This window comes from Eubalaena glacialis, chromosome 8 (genome assembly GCF_028564815.1).
Source record: "Eubalaena glacialis isolate mEubGla1 chromosome 8, mEubGla1.1.hap2.+ XY, whole genome shotgun sequence".
Classification (NCBI taxonomy): domain Eukaryota; kingdom Metazoa; phylum Chordata; class Mammalia; order Artiodactyla; family Balaenidae; genus Eubalaena; species Eubalaena glacialis.
Genome location: NC_083723.1, coordinates 59257883 through 59280585, shown reverse-complemented (window position 1 = coordinate 59280585; position 22703 = coordinate 59257883). Strand labels below are relative to the sequence as shown.

Genomic DNA, 22703 nt, shown 5'->3' with positions numbered 1-22703 from the left:
TATGTATAGTATCATGTCATTGGCAAACAGTGACAGTTTTACTTCTTCTTTTCCAATTTGTATTCCTTTTATTTCTTTTTCTTCTCTGATTGCTGTGGCTAGGACTTCCAAAACTATGTTGAATATGAGTGGTGAGAGTGGACATCCTTGTCTTGTTCCTGATGTTAGTGGAAGTGCTTTTAGTTTTTCACCATTGAGTATGATGCTTGCTGTGGGTTTGTCATATACAGCCTTTATTATGTTGAGGTAGGTTCCCTCTGTGCCCATTTTCTGGAGAGTTTTTATCATAAGTGGGTGTTGAATTTTGTCAAAAGCTTTTTCTGCACCTATTGAGATGATCATATGGTTTTTATTCCTTAATTTGTTAATGTGGTGTATCACATTGATTGATTTGTGTAAATTGAAGAATTCTTGCATCCCTGGGATAAATCCCACTTGATCATGGTGTATGATCCTTTTAATGTGCTGTTGAATTCCGTTTGCTAGTATTTTGTTGAGGATTTTTGCATCTATGTTCATCAGTGATATTGGTCTATAATTTTCTTTTTTTGTGATATATTTTCCTGGTTTTGGTATCAGGGTGAAGGTGGCTTTGCAGAATGAATTTGGGAGTGTTTCTCCCTCTGCAATTTTTGGAAGAGTTTGAGAAGGATGGGTGTTAGCTCTTCTCTAAATGATAGAATTCGCCTCTGATGCCATCATCCTGGACTTTTGTTTGTTGGAAGATTTTTAATTATGGTTTCAATTTCATTACCTGTGATAGGTCTGTTTATATTTTCTAATTCTTCCTGGTTCAGTCTTGGAAAATTGTAACTTTCCAAGAATCTGTCCATTTCTTCGTGGTTGTCCATTTTCTTGGCATATAGTTGTTTGTAGTAGTCTCTTATAATCTTTTGTATTTCTGTAGTGTCAGTTGTGATTGCTCCTTTTTCATTTCTAATTTTATTGATTTGCATCCTCTCCCTTTTTTTCTTGATGAATCTGGCTAAGGGTTTATCAATTTTGTTTACCTTCTCAAAGAACAAACTTTTAGTTTTATTGATCTTTGCTATTGTTTTCTTCATTTCCATTTTATTTATTTCTGCTCTGATCTTCATTATTTCTTTCCTTCCTCTGACTTTGGGTTTTCTTTGTTCTTATTTCTCTAGTTGTTTTTGGTGTAGGGTTAGATAGTTAATTTGAGATTTTTCTTGGTTTTTGAGGTGAGATTGAAATGCTATAAACTTCCCTCTTAGAACTGTTTTTGCTGTGTCCCATAGGTTTTGGGTCGCCGTGTTTTCATTGTTATTTGTTTCTATGTATCTTTTTCTTTCTTCTTTGATTTCTTCTGTGTTCTCTTGGTTATTTAATAGTGCACTGTTTAGCCTCCATGTATTTGTGTTTTTTACAGTTCTTTTCCTGTAATTGATTTCCAATCTCATAGCGTTGTGGTCAGAAAAGACGCTTGATATGATTTCAATTTTCTTAAATTTTCCAAGGTTTGATTTGTTACCCAAGATGTGATCTATCCTGGAGAATGTTCCATGTGCACTTGAGAAGAAAGTGTATTCTGTCACTTTTGGGTGGAATGTTCTATAAATATCAATTAGATCTATCTGGTCTATTGTGCCATTTAAAGCTTGTGTTTCCTTATTTATATTCTGCTTGGATGATCTGTCCATTGGTGTAAGTGGGGTGTTAAAGTTCCCTACTATTATTGTGTTACTGTCGATTTCTCCTTTCATGGTTGTTAGCATTTGCCTTATGTATTGAGGTGCTCCTATGTTGGCTGCACAAACATTTATAATTGTTATATCTTCTTCTTGGATTGATCCTTTGATCATTATGTAGTGTCCTTCCTTATCTCTTGTAACAGTTTTTATTTTAAAGTCTATTTTATCTGATATGAGAATTGCTACTCCAGCTTCCTTTGATTTCCATTGGCATGGAATATTTTTTTCCATCCCTTCACTTTCAATCTTCATGTGTCCCTAGGTCTGAAGTGGGTCTCTTGTAGACAGCATATATATGGGTCTTGTTTTTGTATCCATTCAGCCAGTCTGTGTCTTTTGGTTGGGGCATTTAATCCATTTACATTCAAGGTTATTATCAATATGTATGTTCCTATTACCATTTTCTTAATTGTTTTGGGTTTGGTTTTGTGGGTCTTTTTCTTCTTTTGTGTTTCCCAGTTAGGGAAGTTTCTTTAGCATTTGTTGTAAAGCTGGTTTGGTGGTGCTGAATTCTCTTAGCTTTTGCTTTTCTGAAAAGCTTTTGACTTTTCCATCGAATTTGAATGAGATCATTGCTGGGTAGAGTAATCTTGGTTGTAGGTTTTTCTCTTTCATCACTTTAAGTATATCCTGCCACTCCCTTCTGGCCTGCAGAGTTTTTACTGAAAAATCAGCTGATACCCTATGGGGATTCCTTTGTATGTTATTTTTTGTTTTTCCCTTGCTGCTTTTAATATTTTTTCTTTGAATTTAATTTTTGTTTGTTTGATTAATATGTGTCTTGGTGTGTTTTTCCTAGGGTTTATCCTGTATGGGACTCTCTGTGCTTCCTGGACTTGGGTGACTATTTCTTTTCCCATGTTAAGGAAGTTTTCAACTATAATCTCTTCAAATATTTTCTCAGACCCTTTCTTTTTCTCTTCTTCTTCTGGGACCCCTATAATTCAAATGTTGGTGTGTTTAGTGTTGTCCCAGAGGTCTCTGAGATTGTATTCAATTCTTTTCAGTCTATTTTTCTTTATTCTGTTCCTCGGCAGTTATTTCCACCGTTTTGTCTTCCAGCTCACTTATTCATTCTTCTGCCTCAGTTATTCTGTTATTGATTCCTTCTAGTGTATTTTTCATTTCAGTTATTATGTTGTTCATCTCTGTTCGTTTGTTCTTTAGTTCTTCTAGATCTTTGTTAAACATTTCTTGTATTTTCTTAACCCATGCCTCCATTCTATTTCTGAGATTCTGGATCATCTTCACTATCATTACTCTGAATTTTTTCAGGTAGATTGTGTATTTTCTCTTCATTTGTTTGGTCTTGTAGGTTTTTACCTTGCTCCTTCATCTGTGACATATTTTTTTGCCATCTCATTTTTTTTTTTTTTTTATGAATGGGATTGTGTTCCTGTCTTACTGGTTGTTTGGCCTGAGGCTTCCAACACTGGGGTTTGTAGGCTATTGGGTAGAGCTGGGTCTTGGTGCTGAGGTGAGGAACGCCATGAGACCTCACTCCAGTGAGTATTCCCTGGGGTCTGAAGGAATATGAGTTTTTAACATAATTCCATTTGGTTTTTATGTAACCACTTTGAGAAAGGTTAATCAGCATATTCAGAAGTTTGGAAACTTAATAACTAATGCCAATGAGAAGGGCAAAGTTTCTTTTGTGAATTTTAAGAATTCACTGCAAAATCATCTTTGCACTTCTCCTATCATTATTGTAGTTAATTGTTAATATCTTTTACCCATAATAAAATGAACAACTGGTGTTCAGATATGTTATTATCCAAGCTACCTCTGATGCCTAATATAGGGTTCATATAAGATAGATGGTCATTAAATATTTGTTGAAAAAGTTAATGCATGAATGAGTGGATGCATGAATGAAAAGATTATAATCATAGAAAGAAGTCTCTAAGTTAATTAATGATTCTTGCTGGAATTTTCACTTAGAGTATTTTCCTAGTACTTCACCATGCTTAGTCTCTTTTATTGTATGTTTTAATATTATGACACTAAATTCAGTCACAGTTACACTTGTTTAATAAGTGAAAGAGGATAGATTCCACTTGATTTGGCCTTTTGTGGTCTAAAATGGCTTTGCTCATAGATGTTATTTACTAATGCATCATATGCCTTTAGTAAGAGAAACTTTTTCAAATTCTCCTTTTGAGCAAAAATATTTGGCACAAACGAGACAAATTTGTATGGAAACACAAAACACCCTGAACAGCCAAAACAATATTAAGAAAGAAGAACAAAGCTGGAGGTATCACACACCATGATTTCAAACTACACTACAAAGGTACAGTCATCTAAACAGTATGGTACTGGCACAAAAAGAGATACACAGATCAATGGAGGAGAATAGAGATCCCAGAAATGAACCCACACTTATATGGGCAATTAGTCTACAACAAAGGAGGCAAGATTATACAATGGGGAAAAGATAGCCTCTTCAATAGATGGTGCTGGGAAAAATGGACAGATATATGCAGAAGAATCAAACTGAACTACTCTCACACACCATGCACAAAAATAAATTCCAAATGGATTAAAGACTTAAATGTAAGACCTGAAACCATAAAAATTCTAGAAAACATAGGCAATACTGTCTTTGACATCAGTCTTAGTAAAAATTTTTTTTGAATGTGTCTCCTCAGTCAAGGGAAACAAAAACAAAAATAAATAAATGGGACTACGTCAAACTAAAAAGCTTTTGCACAGCAGAAGAAACTATCAACAAAATGAAAAGGCCACCAATGAATGGAAGAAGATATTTACAAATGATATATTTGATAAGGTGTTAATATCCAAAATATACAAAGAACTCATAGAAACTCAACATCAAAAAAACAAGCAACCTGATTTTAAAATTGGCAGAATACTGTAATAAACATTTTCCAGACAAGACATATAGATGTTCAACAGGTACATGAAAAGATGTTCAACATCAGTAATCAAGGAAAATGCAAATCAAAACCACAATGAGATATCATCTCATACCAGTCAGAATGCCTATTATCAAAAATACAACAAATAAGGAGTGTTATCTAAGATGTGAAAAAAGAGGAACCCTTGTGCACGGTTGGCAGGAATGTAAATTGGTACAGCCAATATGGAAAACAACATGGAGATTCCTCAAAAAATTAAAAATAAAACTACCATACAATCCAGCAATTCCACACCTGGGTACTTATCCGAAGAAAACAAAAACAGTACTTAGAAAAGATATATGCATCTCTATGTTCATTGCAACATAATTTATAATAGCCAAGAAATGGAAGAAACTTAAACACCCATCAATAGATGAATGGATAAAGAAGAGTTGGTATATACATACATAATGGAATATTACTCAGCCATAAGAAAAAGAATGAAATCTTGCAATTTGTGACAACATGGATGGACCTAGAGGGTATTATGCTAAGTGAAATAAGTCAGACAGAGAAAGGCAAATACTGTATTATTTCACTTATATGTGAAATCTAAAAAAACAAAACAAATAAACAAATATAACAAAACAGAAACAGAGTTATAGATACAGAGAACAAACAGGTAGTTGTGAGGGGATGGGGGTGGTGGGGAGGAAAGAAGTAGGTGAAGGAGATTAAGAGGTACAAACTTCCAGATTCAAATAAATGAGCCATGTGTATGAAATGTACAGTGTGGGGAATATAGTCTGTAACTATATTATATATTTGCACAGTGAGATATCATTTTTTTCCAACTAGCTTTCCATCACAAGTCAAGAGTCTTTGAACTTATGAGTAAGCTTCATAGCCTGAAAGTGGTGAGTGTTTTTCCAGAAGGTTTTCAGATTTTTTTAATGCCTGCCTTTACTGGACTTGGTTCAAAATTTTCTAATGGGAAGCATACTTTAAACAGCCTTTATTCCATGTTTTTAATGTATTATTTTACTTTATTGCTATTCCCTGAGAGCAGTTACAATCAACATATTTTTTAAAGTTTTATATTTGGTAATATTCTGTTGGTTCCTTGTTTCCTGTTATAATGGGCTTTCAAATATTAAGCAAATTTGCAGATTTTCCAAACAAACACATCTGTACAGGACAGTGTGATATTAGAAGGTTCCTGAAATTAAGTAATACAATGTAAATGCTTTCTGCATTACCCATTTGCTGCATAGAAAGTGAGGAAAATTGCCAATGGAGAAAACTCCAGTTTTTAGGGAGAAAACTACTATTTTGAAATAAAATACCAAGTTTACCAAATCAACCCTATTTTATTCTTAATCATGTTCAATTTGGGAGTATCCTCTTACATTTATATATAAGGAAATGATGTAAGGAGCTGACCTATTATTTTCAAAGACAAAGCTTATCACACACAAAATAAATAACTTTTTCTAGTTTATCTGTTCACTCCAAACTTTTTAATGAATTAACACTTTTTATAGTTTCATTAAATGTACATGTTTAAAGTGCTTAACAAAATAATGCCATGTTTAAAGTTTAACTGCCTTAAGCATAATGCTGTCCATGCTACTCCTATTTCCTTCATCCTTGCTTGGGAAGGATATTTGGTCACACTCCTACACACATAGCTCAGTTATTCACCCTGATCTCAGAGCTCTTCTTTCCATCTCCCATCTATTTTTTGTTATTATTCCAGGTTTCTTCCTCTTCCTTCCTTCCTCCCCACCCACTCAACCCAACTACCCACTGAAATCCTGAGTTCTGCTCTTCAGTAGTTTTTCCAAATTAGCACTTTCCTCCGTTTCCCTTCAGCAATATTTTGCATGCCTAATTCCTCCTTAGAGTCCACTTGTTCATCTTAGCTCTACAATCGTTCTCCAATTTCTGCTTATCCCAAGAGAGATTTAGACAGCTCCATGCTCTTCCATTTTCCATTCCATAACAAAACATTTCTTTGGAAGGTGTGGCCAAGAATCCCCAAAAGCAAGTTCAGTGAACCAGTACCGTAAGAAGGCTTTGTAGCAGATGAGAAATTCTGCAAAGCTGTGGTCACACTAAAGTGCATTATGGCTAATGCCTAGCTGATTGCATTTCATTTGTAAATATGGCAATACTGCCAAGAACATGAATCAGGCTTACATATGACAGCAGGTCACCTAGGATTCCATGCTGTTACAAAGCTCTTCTGAAAGACCCTTGATAACTGGGGTGTGAAGTGATGCTATAGTCAGCACTTTCTAAATGGTTTTAAAAATAAATTAGATACAAGGGGTGTGAAAAATGTACGTCTAGTAATTTCACTTTTTTTCAACAATGACTTCAGATTGTTTCCATTTAAATTACAAAATGAACTTTCATTATTAATCTTTAGATGCTGTAAAATAAACTAAGTTATTCATTTAGTCACTCGTTCAATCAATATTTACTGAATACCAACGATGAGGCAAACACAGTTCAACATAAGTTGAGTATCAATAAAGCCTTGGTTTGCAACTTACCATGAGCCATACGATGAAACCAGTAGTAACCAAAGTCAACTCCCAAGAAAGTTAAATACCAAGTCCATGGAGAATCCCAAGGCAAACTGATGAGCCTGTAGTTCTCCCAGATATAAATGTAACTGGTCAGTTCAATGCTCCTGGAAAACAAACTGGAAAGATAAAATGTATAAGCGATGATTATACTATATTTTAGATGTAAAATTATGCTAAAACATTTTAGATAATATTTAAAAATGAATATGTTCATACATAAAAATAAAATCCTTTCCCCCTTCCTCTTGGTTTCTTACTGCTCTATCATACCTTTGAAGAGGCTCAATTTCCTTGGTATCAAAATGATTCACATGATGTTTTCTTTTGTTTCATAGGCATCATGGATGCCAACTATTCCCCTATTTCATGGAATTTAGGAAGTTCCCTTTGTATGTCTCTTAAAAATACTTTTCATGGAAACCATATAACATAAAAATGACAAAACTATGACTTATTTTCTGTGACTGTCATTTCTAAATCTTAGTAAAGAACACAAGAAGGGTGCTTTTTAAAGGAAATGTAAAAAGTAGAAAATTATAAATAGCATATTTTTTAAAGGGACTGCAAAATGACTACTGCCTTAAAATATATTAATCCCATAAAGTTTGCCTTTAGATTAAAGTTGCTTCTGACCAAGTCTATTCTCTCTCTTCCTGTCTAGTCCCTCCTCTCTTTCACACACACACTCTATGTTTTCTAGATATTATTCTTAAGACTACAAATTGGATTCTCATAGCATATCAGTATTTCTTATAGTAATATAAACTATGGATCTCAAAATATAAGGGAATAATTTTTCCCTAGAAATAAACAATTGTTTTTAAAACCCAGACAGCATATCTCTTACCACATATTCTACCAAGCTTCTGTAAATTCTTATTTCAAGAAATTTCAAAAATATACATAATATAGTTCAATTTTATAAAGAGTAGTATTTTTCCTTTTAAATTTCCTGTGATCAAATTTAGGATCAGACTCAAGATAATCATTGCTTTTATCACTTTTATAGATATGATTGAACTGACTTTTTCATTAGTATTTATCACTCATATGTAAAATGAATTATTCTACCTAATATTTATTTATAAACCATGAACAAGTGAGAAATTTCTAAAATATTCTAATTTTAAATAAAAGTCAAAGAAGCAGCTCATTAGTTTATTGTTAAAATTCATTATTTTACTAGTATTTCCCTTTACATAGTCAGCGCCTACGAATTAGCATGTTACTGGTTTTGTTGGAGACCCAGATGTTTACTTTTAATCTAATGTTGACATTAGTTATGATATGACTTTAACTGTGATTTAATAACTTTAAAATTGTCTCACATTTTGAATCCTTCAAGTTATTATTTAATCAGTAACATAAAACACTAGGCTTCTTCACAACAGCATTAATATAAATAACTAATAGAAATGCCAAATGCCTACACTTTGAAAAAGGATTACACATTATCAGATCTTAAAACTCAGTTTTCAATTTAAGAGTACTCTAGGTTTGTAAATTGGTCCCCATACACGGAGGGTAAGAAGAAACTAAAGAAAGAGACAGAATACTCCAGACTGGGAAGTGGCAGTTTTAACAAACAAGGAACTTAGAGAGGTTTGTCTTCGGTGGCTGCAAGACATGTAAATCTCCATACTCTCACTCCAGAATGTTAAAATTTTCTAGAAAGGTCTTAACTGGGTTCAAGTCACTTATTCAGTCCAGATGGTCTCAACAACACCTTACTCTCTCAAGGCTGCGTCCTTGAAACAGCTGTTAGCATGGGATTGTAGGTGGAACTTACATTCCATGGACAGGGGAGAGAGTAAGGGAAAGGGAAAAGGTAAGTGAAGTCCAGCTTATAGGTCAACCAGGGTCGCATCCTCTCCATGACCTCCTCGAACAATTATATGGTTGGAAAGAGCAATTTTGTCCTTAGGTGTGAGTCCTTGATCCAAGGAGACTACCTACCCAGCAACCCTGTCACAACTCAGGCAATGCCCTGGATACTCCAGAATCCCCTGTCAAGTGGCCCTGAGCCTGCTTTCAGTACTGCATGGGTCTCTTTCCTGGTCCAGGCCTCCAGAGGGTCCACCTATGCAGGTGTGTAAAGTCCTCAACATGACAAGGTAGACAAAAGTGGCTTCTTTGGACGTGTAGACAGAGCTGGGACAAGCAGACTGGGGTGTGCACACACAGGTGTGTGAGGTCCCTCATAAGACAGGACAGGCCATGGGCCAGGGGCTCTCACACTGTTCTGGAACTCTGAGGAATCCAAGAACTTGAAATTTGAAATGTGTCTTCCCATTTGTCATCCAGGTTATTTATCAGGGTAAGGGGAATAGAACGAATTTTATTTTAAAGCATGTTAGCTTGGTTGGTAATTCTTATACATCTAGACTAAGGCTTCTGAACAGTGTCATTATTGACATTTGGACAAGATAATTCTTTGTTGTAGGGGTCTGTCCTGTGAAAACTATTACCCAAATTATAAACCTTATAATTGCTCCATAATACTCATTAGTAGAGGATTAACCACACAAAATTCAAGTTTTAGGAAAAAAAATGGTGAATAATATCAATTTTATATGGTCTAACTTAATTTTTCTAAAACAGAAATTCTAAAGTTTGACACTGTTGCTATTTGGGCCAGATGATTCTTTGCCGTGCGGGCCTATCCTGTGCATTGTAGGATGTTTAGCAGCATCCCTGGCCTCTACCCACTAGATGCCAGTAGCACAGCCCTCCACCCCAGGTGTGACAACAAAATGTCCAAATGTCTCCCGGGGGCAAAACTGCCCCAGTTGATAACCCTAAAAAAGACTGATCTAGAAAGAAAAAATTAAAACTTAGGAAAATGGAATAGAAAGTTTAAATAATCTACAGGTTTTTTTTATCTGCTTTACTACATGGTGTCAAAGCAGGTCAATTCATGGATTCATTCAATCATTCAAAAAATTCATAGTAAGTGCCTTCTAGGTGCCAGGCACAGCACAAGAAAGGGAGGACACATTGGTAAAGAGGGCAAATACAGCCACCTGCCTCATCAATGTCCCACCAGTTCAGTATCTCTTTTTAAAGTTGCTGTCTTTCTTGTCAGTTTTCTAGTGACAATTGAAATAGGCTTTCAGATACCAAAACTTCAATAATAGAAAGAGGGTCGCTGGAAAACTTCCATGTGTAAAACAAAAAGAACCGCATGTAATTGAAATACTTTATTTCCTGTACAGGTGCCAGGTCTTGAGCAGACACCCAATTTATTATTCTGTCAACTTACTTATTAGGGTTGACACAAATCGAGCTGAAATATGCCTGACATACTACAGTCAAGGCTTTTTCTTTTTTTTTTCACACCTTAGCATGAAGCCAAACTTTCCTCAAGGTGAAGGGAAAGAGTGGAGAAGCTGTGGGAATTAAATTCCCGGTTCTCTATCAGCAAGATGAATATGATCCTCTTCCATCATAAATGGGAAAAAACAGCCATGGAGTGCCCACAACTAAAAACAATTCGGCAAGAGATACACCTGGGAAATGATTATCAAGCTCTGGAAAGCCCTTGATTGCAGGAAATAGCACCTATATTTTCAAAAATGTTCCCACCAGACCTTGAATCATAAAACTAACCCTCTTCCTCTTTCTCTTCCCAATTCCTTCATTCTCTCCCAGCCCCCAATCCCAGCATATGACTCTGCACTCTGGAATTCAAATGATAACTCTAACCCCTTTCCTGTGGAAAGAGACATATGTAATATGTATATATAGTGAGCTTACTTTATCATGTGGAGATGGAAATTAGGTAGCACAGGGGCTTTGAATAACCAAATGCTAGATTCCTTTTATTCATTAAGTTTGAATGCAAGACCGAGAAAATAATCTAAATATAAGGAGGCATTAGACTCCTCTAATTAACAACCTGTATGTGTAGAGACTCCCCTCCCATTTTGTCCTATATTCTTTATAAATTCCCCCCAAATAGCTATTTCTCTTGGGTCTGAAGTATATCTTCTGGCAAATGAATGACAGTTAATTTTTCATGTGTTTTATGTAACCTTTTCTGTCCACACTAGAAATTTGTCCTGTCAGACTGGTGGTTGCCAAGGGGGAGGGGGTTGGGGAAGGGATGGAGTGGGAGCTCTGTGCCTGGCACCTAGAAGGCACTTACTATGAATTTTTTGAATGATTGAATGAATCCATGAATTGACCTGCTTTGACACCATGTAGTAAAGCAGATAAAAAAAACCTGTAGATTATTTAAACTTTCTATTCCATTTTCCTAAGTTTTAATTTTTTCTTTCTAGATCAGTCTTTTTTAGGGTTATCAACTGGGGCAGTTTTGCCCCCGGGAGACATTTGGACATTTTGTTGTCACACCTGGGGTGGAGGGCTGTGCTACTGGCATCTAGTGGGTAGAGGCCAGGGATGCTGCTAAACATCCTACAATGCACAGGATAGGCCCGCACGGCAAAGAATCAATGCTCTAATCATTAATCAAGCAAATGAAATTTGATGTAAGGCTCTCATTGCAAACTGTTAAAATTTCAAAGCAACTTTCAGAGTAAGTTGAATTACGTACTCAGTGTTCACAGACATCTGCCAACTTGTACTATTTTATAACTGTCATTAGAGAAATTTGGCCAGATTATGCAAAATTGAAAAAAATAAATTAGACTTTTTATTTCTAACAATCTTGTCATAAATTAGAAAACAAACCAATATTTAAATGAGATCATTTAAAATGCCCTTACAAGTTTCACGAAGTTATAAATAAATTAGTATATATATAACTATATGTTATATATATAACTATATATATATTGATTTTTCTGAGAAATTGTGTTGTTTATTTCAAAATCTCTTATACCTGGCCCAGGAACTTGCACTCTCTATCTGTAAAGCTACTGCCACTTTTGCTCCATCTAGTGGAATATTGATTTTTGCTCAGTAATAACAAAATACATAACACAAGCTCTACCTTCTGCAGGCAGACATTTGTACTGCTATTTCCTACTGTCAAATGACATTTATGAAACAATCATTTAATTTAATTTCTTTTTAAAACAACCACAAAACCATAGACTTTTGTAAACACAATGTGGTGGATTTGGAAGAAGTAAATGTGCTACATTTTTTACTTTGCAAGAAGTAAATTACTTCAAGTAATTCAATTACTCTACTGAATAAGCACACAAAGCCAGACTAATAAGTGCAAGGAAGCTTGCATTCATTTGGGAAGGATAGTCTAAGAGCTAGCTCTGAAGTCACACCATTAAAAACAAAGTCTATTTATAAGGTTTCTAAGGTAAAAGTTAAGGGGACATGTAAAAGTTAAGGGGGCATTCTTCTCTAGCAAAAATAATTAACAAACCAGCAGATTTTTTAGATATATTTTGTTCACATGGGGTGTTTGTTTCATAATTTTCTAAGTTAATAAAAATATATTAATATTCATAATAAAATACCATTATTAACATTACATAAATGAATTTATCTCTTACTTAAGACAATGAATAATTGTTGACTAAAGTCATCATCCCAAATGACAGGTACTTGTTTGTCAGAAGTCCACGTTGCCAAAAACAGTATTGCCTCTGCTACTAAAGTCTAGTGTAAAAATGCAGTACACAATTTTCCTTTATTCTCTAGTCCCACCCCAAGGAGTCAAAAGTATCTCAAAGAAGTTTAATTTCCTCCTCTTTAAATTTTTTTTTTTTTTTTTTTTGATGAATTGAAACTTTCTTGTCAGGAGTGGAAAATTCCATGGCAGCCATGGCCAGTAAAACTGTACATACCTTTGGTCCAACATTGCAGACCTAGCTCCATAGTAAAAATTGGCAGTGACCCATGTGTATTAAAAGTAGAGTGTCCCCAACTCATCTGAAAATTTACCTACTTAAATTATCCCTCCAACCTATTGCAATTTGATTTATAATCTGCTGTTTCAACAGAATAAATGAACCCATTAAAAACAAACATACTGTAGATATTTATATCGGGAATAAAATTTCTCTGGGGAGGATGCAATTTATGGAAGCAGAAACATTGGAAGGAAGTAACAAATTGAAGTCCCGATTTTCCAATGAAGGATTGGAAATTGAGTTCTGCTTCAACAAGCAAGAAAAAAAAAAGACGTAATTATTTTTCACTCATTAGCATTTCAGTCAGTAGCAGGATATTTCACAAGTTTCAGATAGATTTTTAAAAATTGATTTAGTCAATATTTTGTTAAGTTTAATTTTGTATAGTCACAAATGCAAGTAATTGATAGAAAGGCAGATTATCTGCATATGATACACTGCATTTAACTACGATAAATACACATATCTGTCTATAATTTCAGGACTAGATTCTGACTAGGAAGTCTGCCTACTGGATTCCAGAAGAGCAAAACAGATGCAGACCTGTCCAGAATCTGGTTCTTAGGACAGATGGACTTTTATTACATATCATGGTCTGTCCGACAGGCTTGTAAACAAGGTACAATCTTGTCTTTGATGAATATTTTCCCTTACATAAAGATTTGAAAAGATACACATATATCTTTTCCATCAATATGGTAAGTATGCTACCAATCTTCAAGGTACTTTGACTTTTATGTAATAACGAAATTGAGATCCTCAAATAAACATTGTTTTTCCTCAAAGTCTGCACACAGCATTTCCATTACATGAATGGCAAAGTGGAAAAACATGTTCATGGTTGCACTTTGATTTCCCCAACTTCTTTTTTCAGAGGCCACATGCCTATTTCAAATTATTATCCAAAGTATAATTCCTCACAAAGGGATTAACAAATGGTACATTACCATTTTTCTTACAATCATGTATTTTAAGGACGTGGCAAGCCCCTGTTGTTGGTATAGAAAGTGAAATTAGTCCCTCGGAGAGGGTATGATCAATGCCGTGTTAATCTAACCTTCAGCTGTTAACGATTTGCAGGAGGATTCCCCTTGATGCTGTGGCTTCAACTGAAATATTGTTCTAAGAGTTTCTGTCAAATCCCCCTTCTCGTCTTGTGCTGAAAGGGGATTGAGGGGAGTGCATCCTGAGGATCAGCTTTCCTTCTCTGCTTATATCTATGAACTTTTTTAATAGCAACAAAGTAAACGAAAATATTTTAAAATTTTATTTTCAAATAATTTGCTTTGCCGAGATCTTTCAGATAAGACTATGAAAGATAAAATTCTTTATAAAACTTACAAAGTTATCCACATTTCATAATTTAGGATTGTGAACAAAAAAGAAGCAAGATGCTGTTCTCATTCAAAATACAACTATAGAAAAATATGCTCCAAATTCAAGTTCACAACCTTTTCCCTTTCTTTCAAAGGGCACCAGAGTTCACAGCTTGTGTTAGCTTAAGGAGTGTTATGAGTAGTGGGATGTGAAGAAAAAGAACTGCAGGCTTATCCCTGAAGGACTGGTTTGTTTTGGTTTCTCTCTCTCTCTCTCTCTCTCCCGCCATTTCCCTTATATTTGGGGGTTTCTTTTTTAGCAGAAATATGTTTACTCATTGGGTCTCCTGTTAGAACTCTGTACCTTTTTTTTTTTCTTTTAATCACAGTGTTGAACAGAAATAGAGTACTGAGGATACAGTTTGTATTTCTAGTTGTTACAATATTATAAGAGAAGAATCTAATCTCACTTGTGACCAAAGTCAAACTTAAAAAAGTAAAAGAAATGCTGAAGCATTCATTCAACTTGATGTCTCCCTGAGTTCTTAATAAATTCATTCCAGCTCAACAAAATATGTGATCCATAATTGTACCTGCAGGGCACTTCTCAGTTATCAAGCTATTTTGACAGTTCATCAACCGTCCAATTTCCATAAACCTATACACTTAACTTTCTCAGAGTGAATTATTGTAACCAACTGGGTATTTTTCAATAACCAAATATACATGTCCCTTGAGTATGTTGAACGTATTTCTTGTTCAGTTCTGTTCAAGGGAGACATGAAATAGAGGAAATTATGGGTAGTTGTAAACTCTTAATTAGAGTATTCTGGAAATTAACTGAGAATAATTTGAGATATTATTCTCTGATTCTGACAGGAATGTGCAACCATATGAGTAGTTTTTTAGAGACTCTTTTATGATGATTATTACTATTATTATTTTATAACTATTATCCTATCTTTTTCATAGTAACATTTATGAAAAATATTTTACCTTTAGGTTTACTTTCTATCTAAACAATTTGATGCAATTATATGAAATTATTTTACCTTTTCTCAGATATCATTAAGTTTTCATTTTATTTTTAAAAAATCCACCTTGGTTTCCCACTGGGCGGTTCATACAAACATTCCAAAGCAATGAGCACTGGTTAGAAGCAAAGCTCTTAAAACAGTAAAAGAAGCAATGGGTGGGAAGCAGGAATGAGAACATTCTTCAGCAACGCAAAGCACAGACTTCTAAGGGAATCTTCCCTCACCCTCTGCTCTTTGGAAAACTCTCATATACTGAAGAGCCTTCCATTCATTGGTATCTCCTCTAAACACATTACAATTTACTTTCTAAACAGTAGTACGTCATTTATTGTTTACTGTTTTTTGGTCCCTTCATCCTCAGACGTCACCATCAACATAACACTATAAGAATGTTAGGTGTTTTTTTTTTTTAAAAATCGACCATGTATCAGACATCATTCCAGGCATAGGAGTTAAAATTAAAAGAACACCTCTGTTTCTCAAGTTGCATGCAAGCCTGCAGGAAGGGCTGGGAGGCAAACAGGTGAGCTTAATATCATGTGACAATTCTATGATGGGATAAGCACAATACTCCACAGTGAATAGAGCCCATAGTGAAGTGGTGCCTAAAATAGGGTTGGAAAACAGGCAAGATTTGCTGAAGAGTATGACTCTTCAAGAGAAGTCTATGCTTAGACTTAAGAAATGAATGGGAGCTGGCCACTCGGATGACCACGTGAGACATCTGGGTAATGGCAAGTAGCAGAGTATGGAGGAAACAACTACTGCAAAGGGGGAAGAAGAAAGAAGGGACCAGAGCAAAATTTAAGAAGGCACCAATAAATTCAGTAATTAAGATAAATAATACTTAGAGCAATGTTTTTAATAACAAATGTAAAAAATCCATGATGAACAAAACATCAAAAAGTTAAATAATGACAGTAACAGTTCTTTGGGGATGTATGTGAAAATAGACCAATTCCCCATACAATGGGTTTCTTTTCAATCTTACTTGGAGAATTTCAGTTTATTCGCTCAGTGCTGCTAACGAGCTAACTCACCTCGGAAGCCGAGACAGAACACCGGCTGACATTGATGTTAAGGCATCATCCAAAGGACCCGATGGCTTCCCTTTGCGAATCCAGCTGACAACCAGTTCAAGTAGTATCAAGGAAATGAAAAATGGAGTTGCCTGGAAAGGAAATTGCAGAAAAGAGATGCTATTGTGCTCGGTATGAAATTCTTCCAAGTTTCCTAATTAGTCATTCCCAAAATGGTAGGCCCAGAGCGACAGATAGTTCATAGCAGAAAAGGTATATACCTATCCTAGAGGATCATTTCCTCCCAACAGGCAAAGAAATCTGATTATTTCAGACACGCACTAAACAGGTGCTTAAATTCTATCATCCAGTTTGGACATGAAATATAACTATAGATGTAACCACGATAATTCTGCCAAGAAAATAAAAAGATTAGGCAGGACATGTTTCAAGTTAGATCTAAAAAATACATTTGAAAATAAGTGCAATAATCAGAAGTCTATTATCTACATGCCTAAGGCCCACTTTAAAAGGCTTTCCTTAAGGATGCACATGATTCTAGTTTTTCATATTAGAATTACAGGAATCACAAAATTGAAACTGTAGGAACAAAAAATTTGCTTCTGAGTATTTCAGAGAATGAGGTCATTTTAAATGCTTGTTTTAGGCATCAAGTTTTATTCATACAGCATTTTTTTCTTATATCACAGAAAAAAAAATCTTGTCATCCACAATTGATGACAAATATTGGACTAGGTTTGGTGTCATAATATTAAAAAAAATGATTTATGAAGATGCGAGTACCACATTTTTTTCTTTAAAAAATCAGAAAGAAGGAGTGATATCAAATCCTGAAAAAGTTATAGGTTTCACTCATTTGGAAGCTGATCATGAGTACTGAAGTTTTCTAAAGAGCTAAATTTGTAAGGCCACTGTGTCCAGGAAAACTTTTTAAAGTTTTATCATAATCTGGAGTAACATATCAGGGAAGACAAGTTTAATAGGAGAAGATGGTCATGGATACTGCATGGAGATTCAATTCAAGTGGAAATTCTACTTTTGCCCCATGCTTTTTTGAAACTATTATTTTTTATTAGAATTATTTGAAGAATGAACATGAACGAAACCCCAAAATGTGTTTAACTTACTTCTTATTAAGAGAAAAGCAAGAGTAGCCTCTTCCCGGAGAGTCTCACCCGTTTTTGTTTTTGTTTTTAACATCTTTATTGGAGTGTAGTTGCTTTACAATGGTGTGTTAGTTTCTGCTGTATAACAAAGTGAATCAGCTGTACATATACATATATCCCCATATCCCCTCCCTCCTGCATCTCCCTCCCACCCTCCCTATCTCACCCTCCTTATCTCACCCTCCTTACCCCACCCCTCTAGGCGGTCACAAAGCACCGAGCTGATCTCCCTGTGCTATGCGGCTGCTTCCCACTAGCTATCTGTTTTACATTTAGTAGTGTATATATGTCCATGCCACTCTCTCACTTCGTCCCAGCTTACCCTTCCCCCTCCCCGTGTCCTCAAGTCCATTCTCTACATCTGCGTCTTTATTCTTGTCCTGCCCCTAGGTTCTTCAGAACCTTTTTTTTTTTAGATTCCATATATATGTGTTAGCATACAATATTTGTTTTTCTCTTTCTGACTTACTTCACTCTGTATGACAGACTCCAGGTCCATCCACCTCCCTGAGAAAACCATAATTCAAAAAGACTCATGTACCACAATGTTCATTGCAGCTCTGTTTACGATAGCCAGGACACAGAAGCAACCTAAGAGTCTCACCTTTTGTACATAATCAGGCACCTCTTCCAGGGTTTCAAATGACGTTTCATTGGGCTTCATCATGTAAAACATCATGCGAATTCCCTGGGAAACCGAAACATCCTGTTGGGCTTCTAGGTTCTTCATCTCTGCCCTTGTCTGACTCCCAGCTGGAGAGTATTTGTGATTCAGTGGTTGAAGCCAGAGGCTGAACAAAGAGGACGAGATGTGCTGCACAGATCAAGCCCTTTGTCAGAGAACAGCTAAAAACAAAGCCCCACAGAGCACAGCCAACAGCAGGTTCTGTGTGGAGAGACAGGAAAATACAAGGATCAATCAGGAAGGAGTTCAGAGTGCAGGGGACGCTGTCCCAGAAACAGCGCACGTTGGGGAGGGGAAGGGGAGGAAGGGCTCCTGCCCAAATCAAGGATAAACAGTGGAGTCTGGCAGCAGGTGGAATAATTTATCATTAACAAAGAAAAAAGACAAACAAAACCACATGATACCTCCTTGGAAAGGAGAAGGAAAAAAAGTGACAGCAGGTGAAAGTTCGCTCTGAAAAAGTGGGTGGAAATTCAAAACTCGAATCACATGAGGAAAATACATTTTTTTCCCTCTCCCTTTTGAAATTCACATCGTGTCCAGGTTTGTAGTCTCCCCAAAGAGTCACATTTCCTGAAAAGACAAGGTGTTCTAATCTCACTTAATAAGACTAAGCTCAAAAGTCAATAAGCACTGAATATATCTTACTGGTGATTGCCTATATATTTCTGGATGTGTATCATGTTAATGTCTGAATGTTTGAAAACCAATTTAGGGGCATGTAGCTTCTTGCATGATTTGCACTGTTTAATGGATCTCAACTATTCACATCTGTATTCTTCTTAGCACTAATTGGGACTCTGAAGAAGCTGTTAAGATGTTGCTGAGAGACCTTATCTCTGTTTTCCAGGAGGAGCATATGTTGACTGTGCCTCTTAGGTAGACTAGAAGGCCCTTAATTGATTGCATCACCAGTGAGTAAGTGGAGCTTTCCTGATTAGCCCTCCACCTAGAAAAGCTGTGGTCATGCTTTGGCTACCACCTCATCTTTTAAAAATGTTTATGTAGATTTAATTAGATTAATACATGATTGTCTTAGGAGAAATAAGTAGATACTACAGATAAGCAACAAATAAGTTACTACCCAGATACACTACTAACATTTTGATATATGTATAATCAGTTCCACTGTCATATGACATACTTGTTGCTAAAAATCACTGCACTATGCAAGTTTGTGCAATAAAAACCATGGGGCTAATGAGAAAAATGGGATGAGAGTGCAATACTCAAAAACGTCTTAATGGTCCACAAGGAGAAAAAAATCGGAACCTAATAAAAATGGTAGCACACTTTTACACATGCATGTGTCGACTTAAAAAAAAAAGCACAATGTGAGAGTTGCAAGTTAAGTTTTATCTGGGGCAAAATGAGGACTATAGCCCGGGAGACAGCATTTCAGATAGCTCTGAAAAACTGCTCCAAAGAAGAAGGGGGGAAGGTCAGTATATACGTGATTTTGGCGAAGGGGTGTACATGTAATCAAGCACGTATTTTTTGTAGAAGGTTTCTGCTAGTCTCGTGATGGTTACTGCTACTCACGAGGAACAGATGTCGTCATAAAGGATTTTAGTGCTTTTCTAGATATGAGGAGATACAAGAATTGGGCTCATAAAATCAGCTCCTGAAAATATCTACCTGAAGACCTGTTTTGCCAGTTTTTCCCAGAGCACAGACTGCCTCATTTCTGCTCTCCACCCTGAGCTCCTTTCAGGGGGTGTTGAAAGTCAGCAGCTGCAGCAACACATGATTTAATCCTTGTAGAGGTAGATGGCAAGTGCCAATGGCAAGTGCCAATTTGTAGTTGACACATGTTATATGGTGAAGAAATGCATAAATACTACAATAAATATGGTATTTCATCTTGAGAAAGACCTGACCTGACCTTTGTTTGTGGAAGCAGGCCTTGGAAGAGTTGCAGATTGTGAGTTACTGTGGAGTATGGGAAGAGGCTTATCTGAAATCATACAGAAAGTTGTAAAACCAGAGGTCAGGATACCATAGTTCATAACACATAGGTAGACTGGGGACACTGGTAGATGTTTAAGGTGCGTGCAGATGCGTGCATTTTGTGTCTTCCTCAGCCTTTCTGTTTAGTTGGGTGCTACCTTTAGCATTCACCTGGAATTTATCCCTGACAAAATCACATACAAACATAGATGGCACGCTCAAATTATTCCGTAATATATTAATCCTGTTGAAACAAATTTGTACTTTCAAAATATTGCAGAACTGACTGTACTTTCAGGGGATTCCCATTACAAATGAATACATATGGACATACATATTTAATGAAAGTGATCGCATTAGACACAATATTTTATTACCTGCTTTAAAAATTCTTTGCAAGTACGAATATTATGCATCATGGGAGAAAAAAAATCCAAACATAGAGATATATAAAGTAAAAAGTAGGAGCACACCTTCACCTCAAAAAATACATACATGCCTCCCTTCAACTTCTCACTAACAACTTATCTTGGAGGGTATTTTGTCATAACTGTTTTTCCCTATAAATGTTCATTGTTATCATCATTATTATTATCATCATTTAACACTTAAACACACACACATTGATTTTTTTAAACTGACCATATTAAATAAAGATATAGCAACTTTCCTTCTTGAAGTCAACAACTTATCAGGAAAATTCTTCCACTCCATATATGGTGATACAGCATTTTTCTTTTTTTACTGGCTGCACTGCTGTGTGCGTATTCCAAGCAGGCAAACAAAATTTTTTGAAGTATTTAAAGTAGAGAACTTTAATGCAAAGAATTAATTACAGAGATGATGAAAGAAGTAAAAAGCCAAGTGGGAATAAAGAGGCAATCTAAAGGTTAATATCAATAGGAAGCCACTAGCATCCTTAAACTATAGATGGAAAAAGAGGTTATGTGAGTAGAGCTTGGGGGCTGTGGTCACCCAGGGAAAGTTAGAACCATGATGGGCCTGTCAAGGAAGAGCAGAGAGGGGATGAAAAAAGTACTTCCTGCCAACCAATCTCCCAGCAGTACTTGCCCTTGGCCTAAAGGAGTCCAAAGCCAGGTGAGGGAGGATCCTAGGAAAGGAAGTCTGCAGGGGACAGCCCCTGGAGAACACAGCAGGAAAGGGGAAGGGGAGGACTGGATCTAAAGAAAAAGTCAACCAAGGGCCAGCACACCATCATAACTTACTTAACTGTTTCTCCATTGTTGTGCAATTAAGTGTAGTCTTGCAGTTGGGCTAATAAATTTAATGCAGCAACGAACATCACGGTATAAATATCTTGTACACTTGTGCACATTTTCGAATTAGATTTCTAGCAGTGGAATTACGTTGTTGAAGGCTTTATAAAATTTATATTTTGATAGCCATGTCAACTTCACCTCCAAAATTGCATTTCCCTCTTGCTAATGCTGGCTACTATCAATCTTTTACAGTTTTTACCCAATTGATTGGTGAAAAACGACATCTTGCTTTAATTTGCATTTCCCCAGTGTCTCTGAAAATCTTTTCAATACATTTATTAGCCATTTGTTTTTCTTTGTGTGTGATTTACTTTTTAATACATGTTGCACATGATTTTATTATATTGTCTTTTTGTATTGATTTATGGGCTATTTCTTTCTTTTTTTTTTTTTTTTACTTAATTAATTTATTTTTGGCTGTGTTGGGTCTTCGTTTTTGTGCGAGGGCTTTCTCTAGTTGTGGTAAGCGGGGGCCACTCTTCATCGTGGTGTGTGGGCCTCTCACTATCGCGGCCTCTCGTTGCGGAGCACAGGCTGCAGACACGCAGGCTCAGTAGTTGTGGCTCACGGGCCTAGTTGCTCCGCGGCATGTGGGATCTTCCCAGACCAGGGCTCGAACCCATGTCCCCTGAATTGGCAGGCAGATTCTCAACCACTGTGCCACCAGGGAAGCCCTATGGGCTATTTCTGTTCTATATATGTATATATTTCTCTCATCTATGTGGTAAATGTTCTCTCATTTTTTATTTTATTTTAACTTTGCTATAAATATGTTGTCATACAGCGATTGTAACTGTGTGTGTGCTATTATCTTTTATTTTATTACTTCTGACTTTGGGTCTTGCTTATAAATGTTTTTTTTCACCAGAATTCTGTAAAAAAGATGTTTTATATTTTCTTCTAGAATGCTTTCTTCTAGGATTTTTAGGCATCATTCCTTTCATCAACTGGAATTTAGTTTTGTAAATGTTATGAAGTCATTATTTCATGTTATATCCTCCCTAACTCCCTTTGATGGATCACAGTTCTTCCCATAACATTAGAGTCAATACTTTTCATACTATTCTTCTACTTAACTGGACTGTTTCCAGGCTCTCCACTCAGGTCCACTGATGTATGTGTCTATTCTTGTGCTGGTACCATGCTGTCTTAATTACTGTATTATTGTAATAAGTTCTGGTAACTTGTAGAACAATTGGTCATTTATGAATATTGT

The 22703-nt window shown here is 35.9% G+C and overlaps 1 protein-coding gene across 1 annotated transcript in view; it reads right to left on the bottom strand.

The window, feature by feature from the left end:
* AGMO (alkylglycerol monooxygenase) overlaps window positions 1-18302 on the bottom strand; it is a 331345-nt gene extending 313043 nt beyond the window's left edge. The window contains exons 1-3 of the mRNA XM_061197729.1: window positions 18177-18302; window positions 16407-16537; window positions 7138-7289 (exon numbers count right to left, since the gene is read on the bottom strand). Of these exons, the coding sequence (XP_061053712.1) occupies window positions 7138-7289; window positions 16407-16537; window positions 18177-18302 (409 nt within the window). The remainder of the gene's footprint in view (window positions 1-7137; window positions 7290-16406; window positions 16538-18176) is intronic.
* Window positions 18303-22703: the final 4401 nt, after the last annotated feature.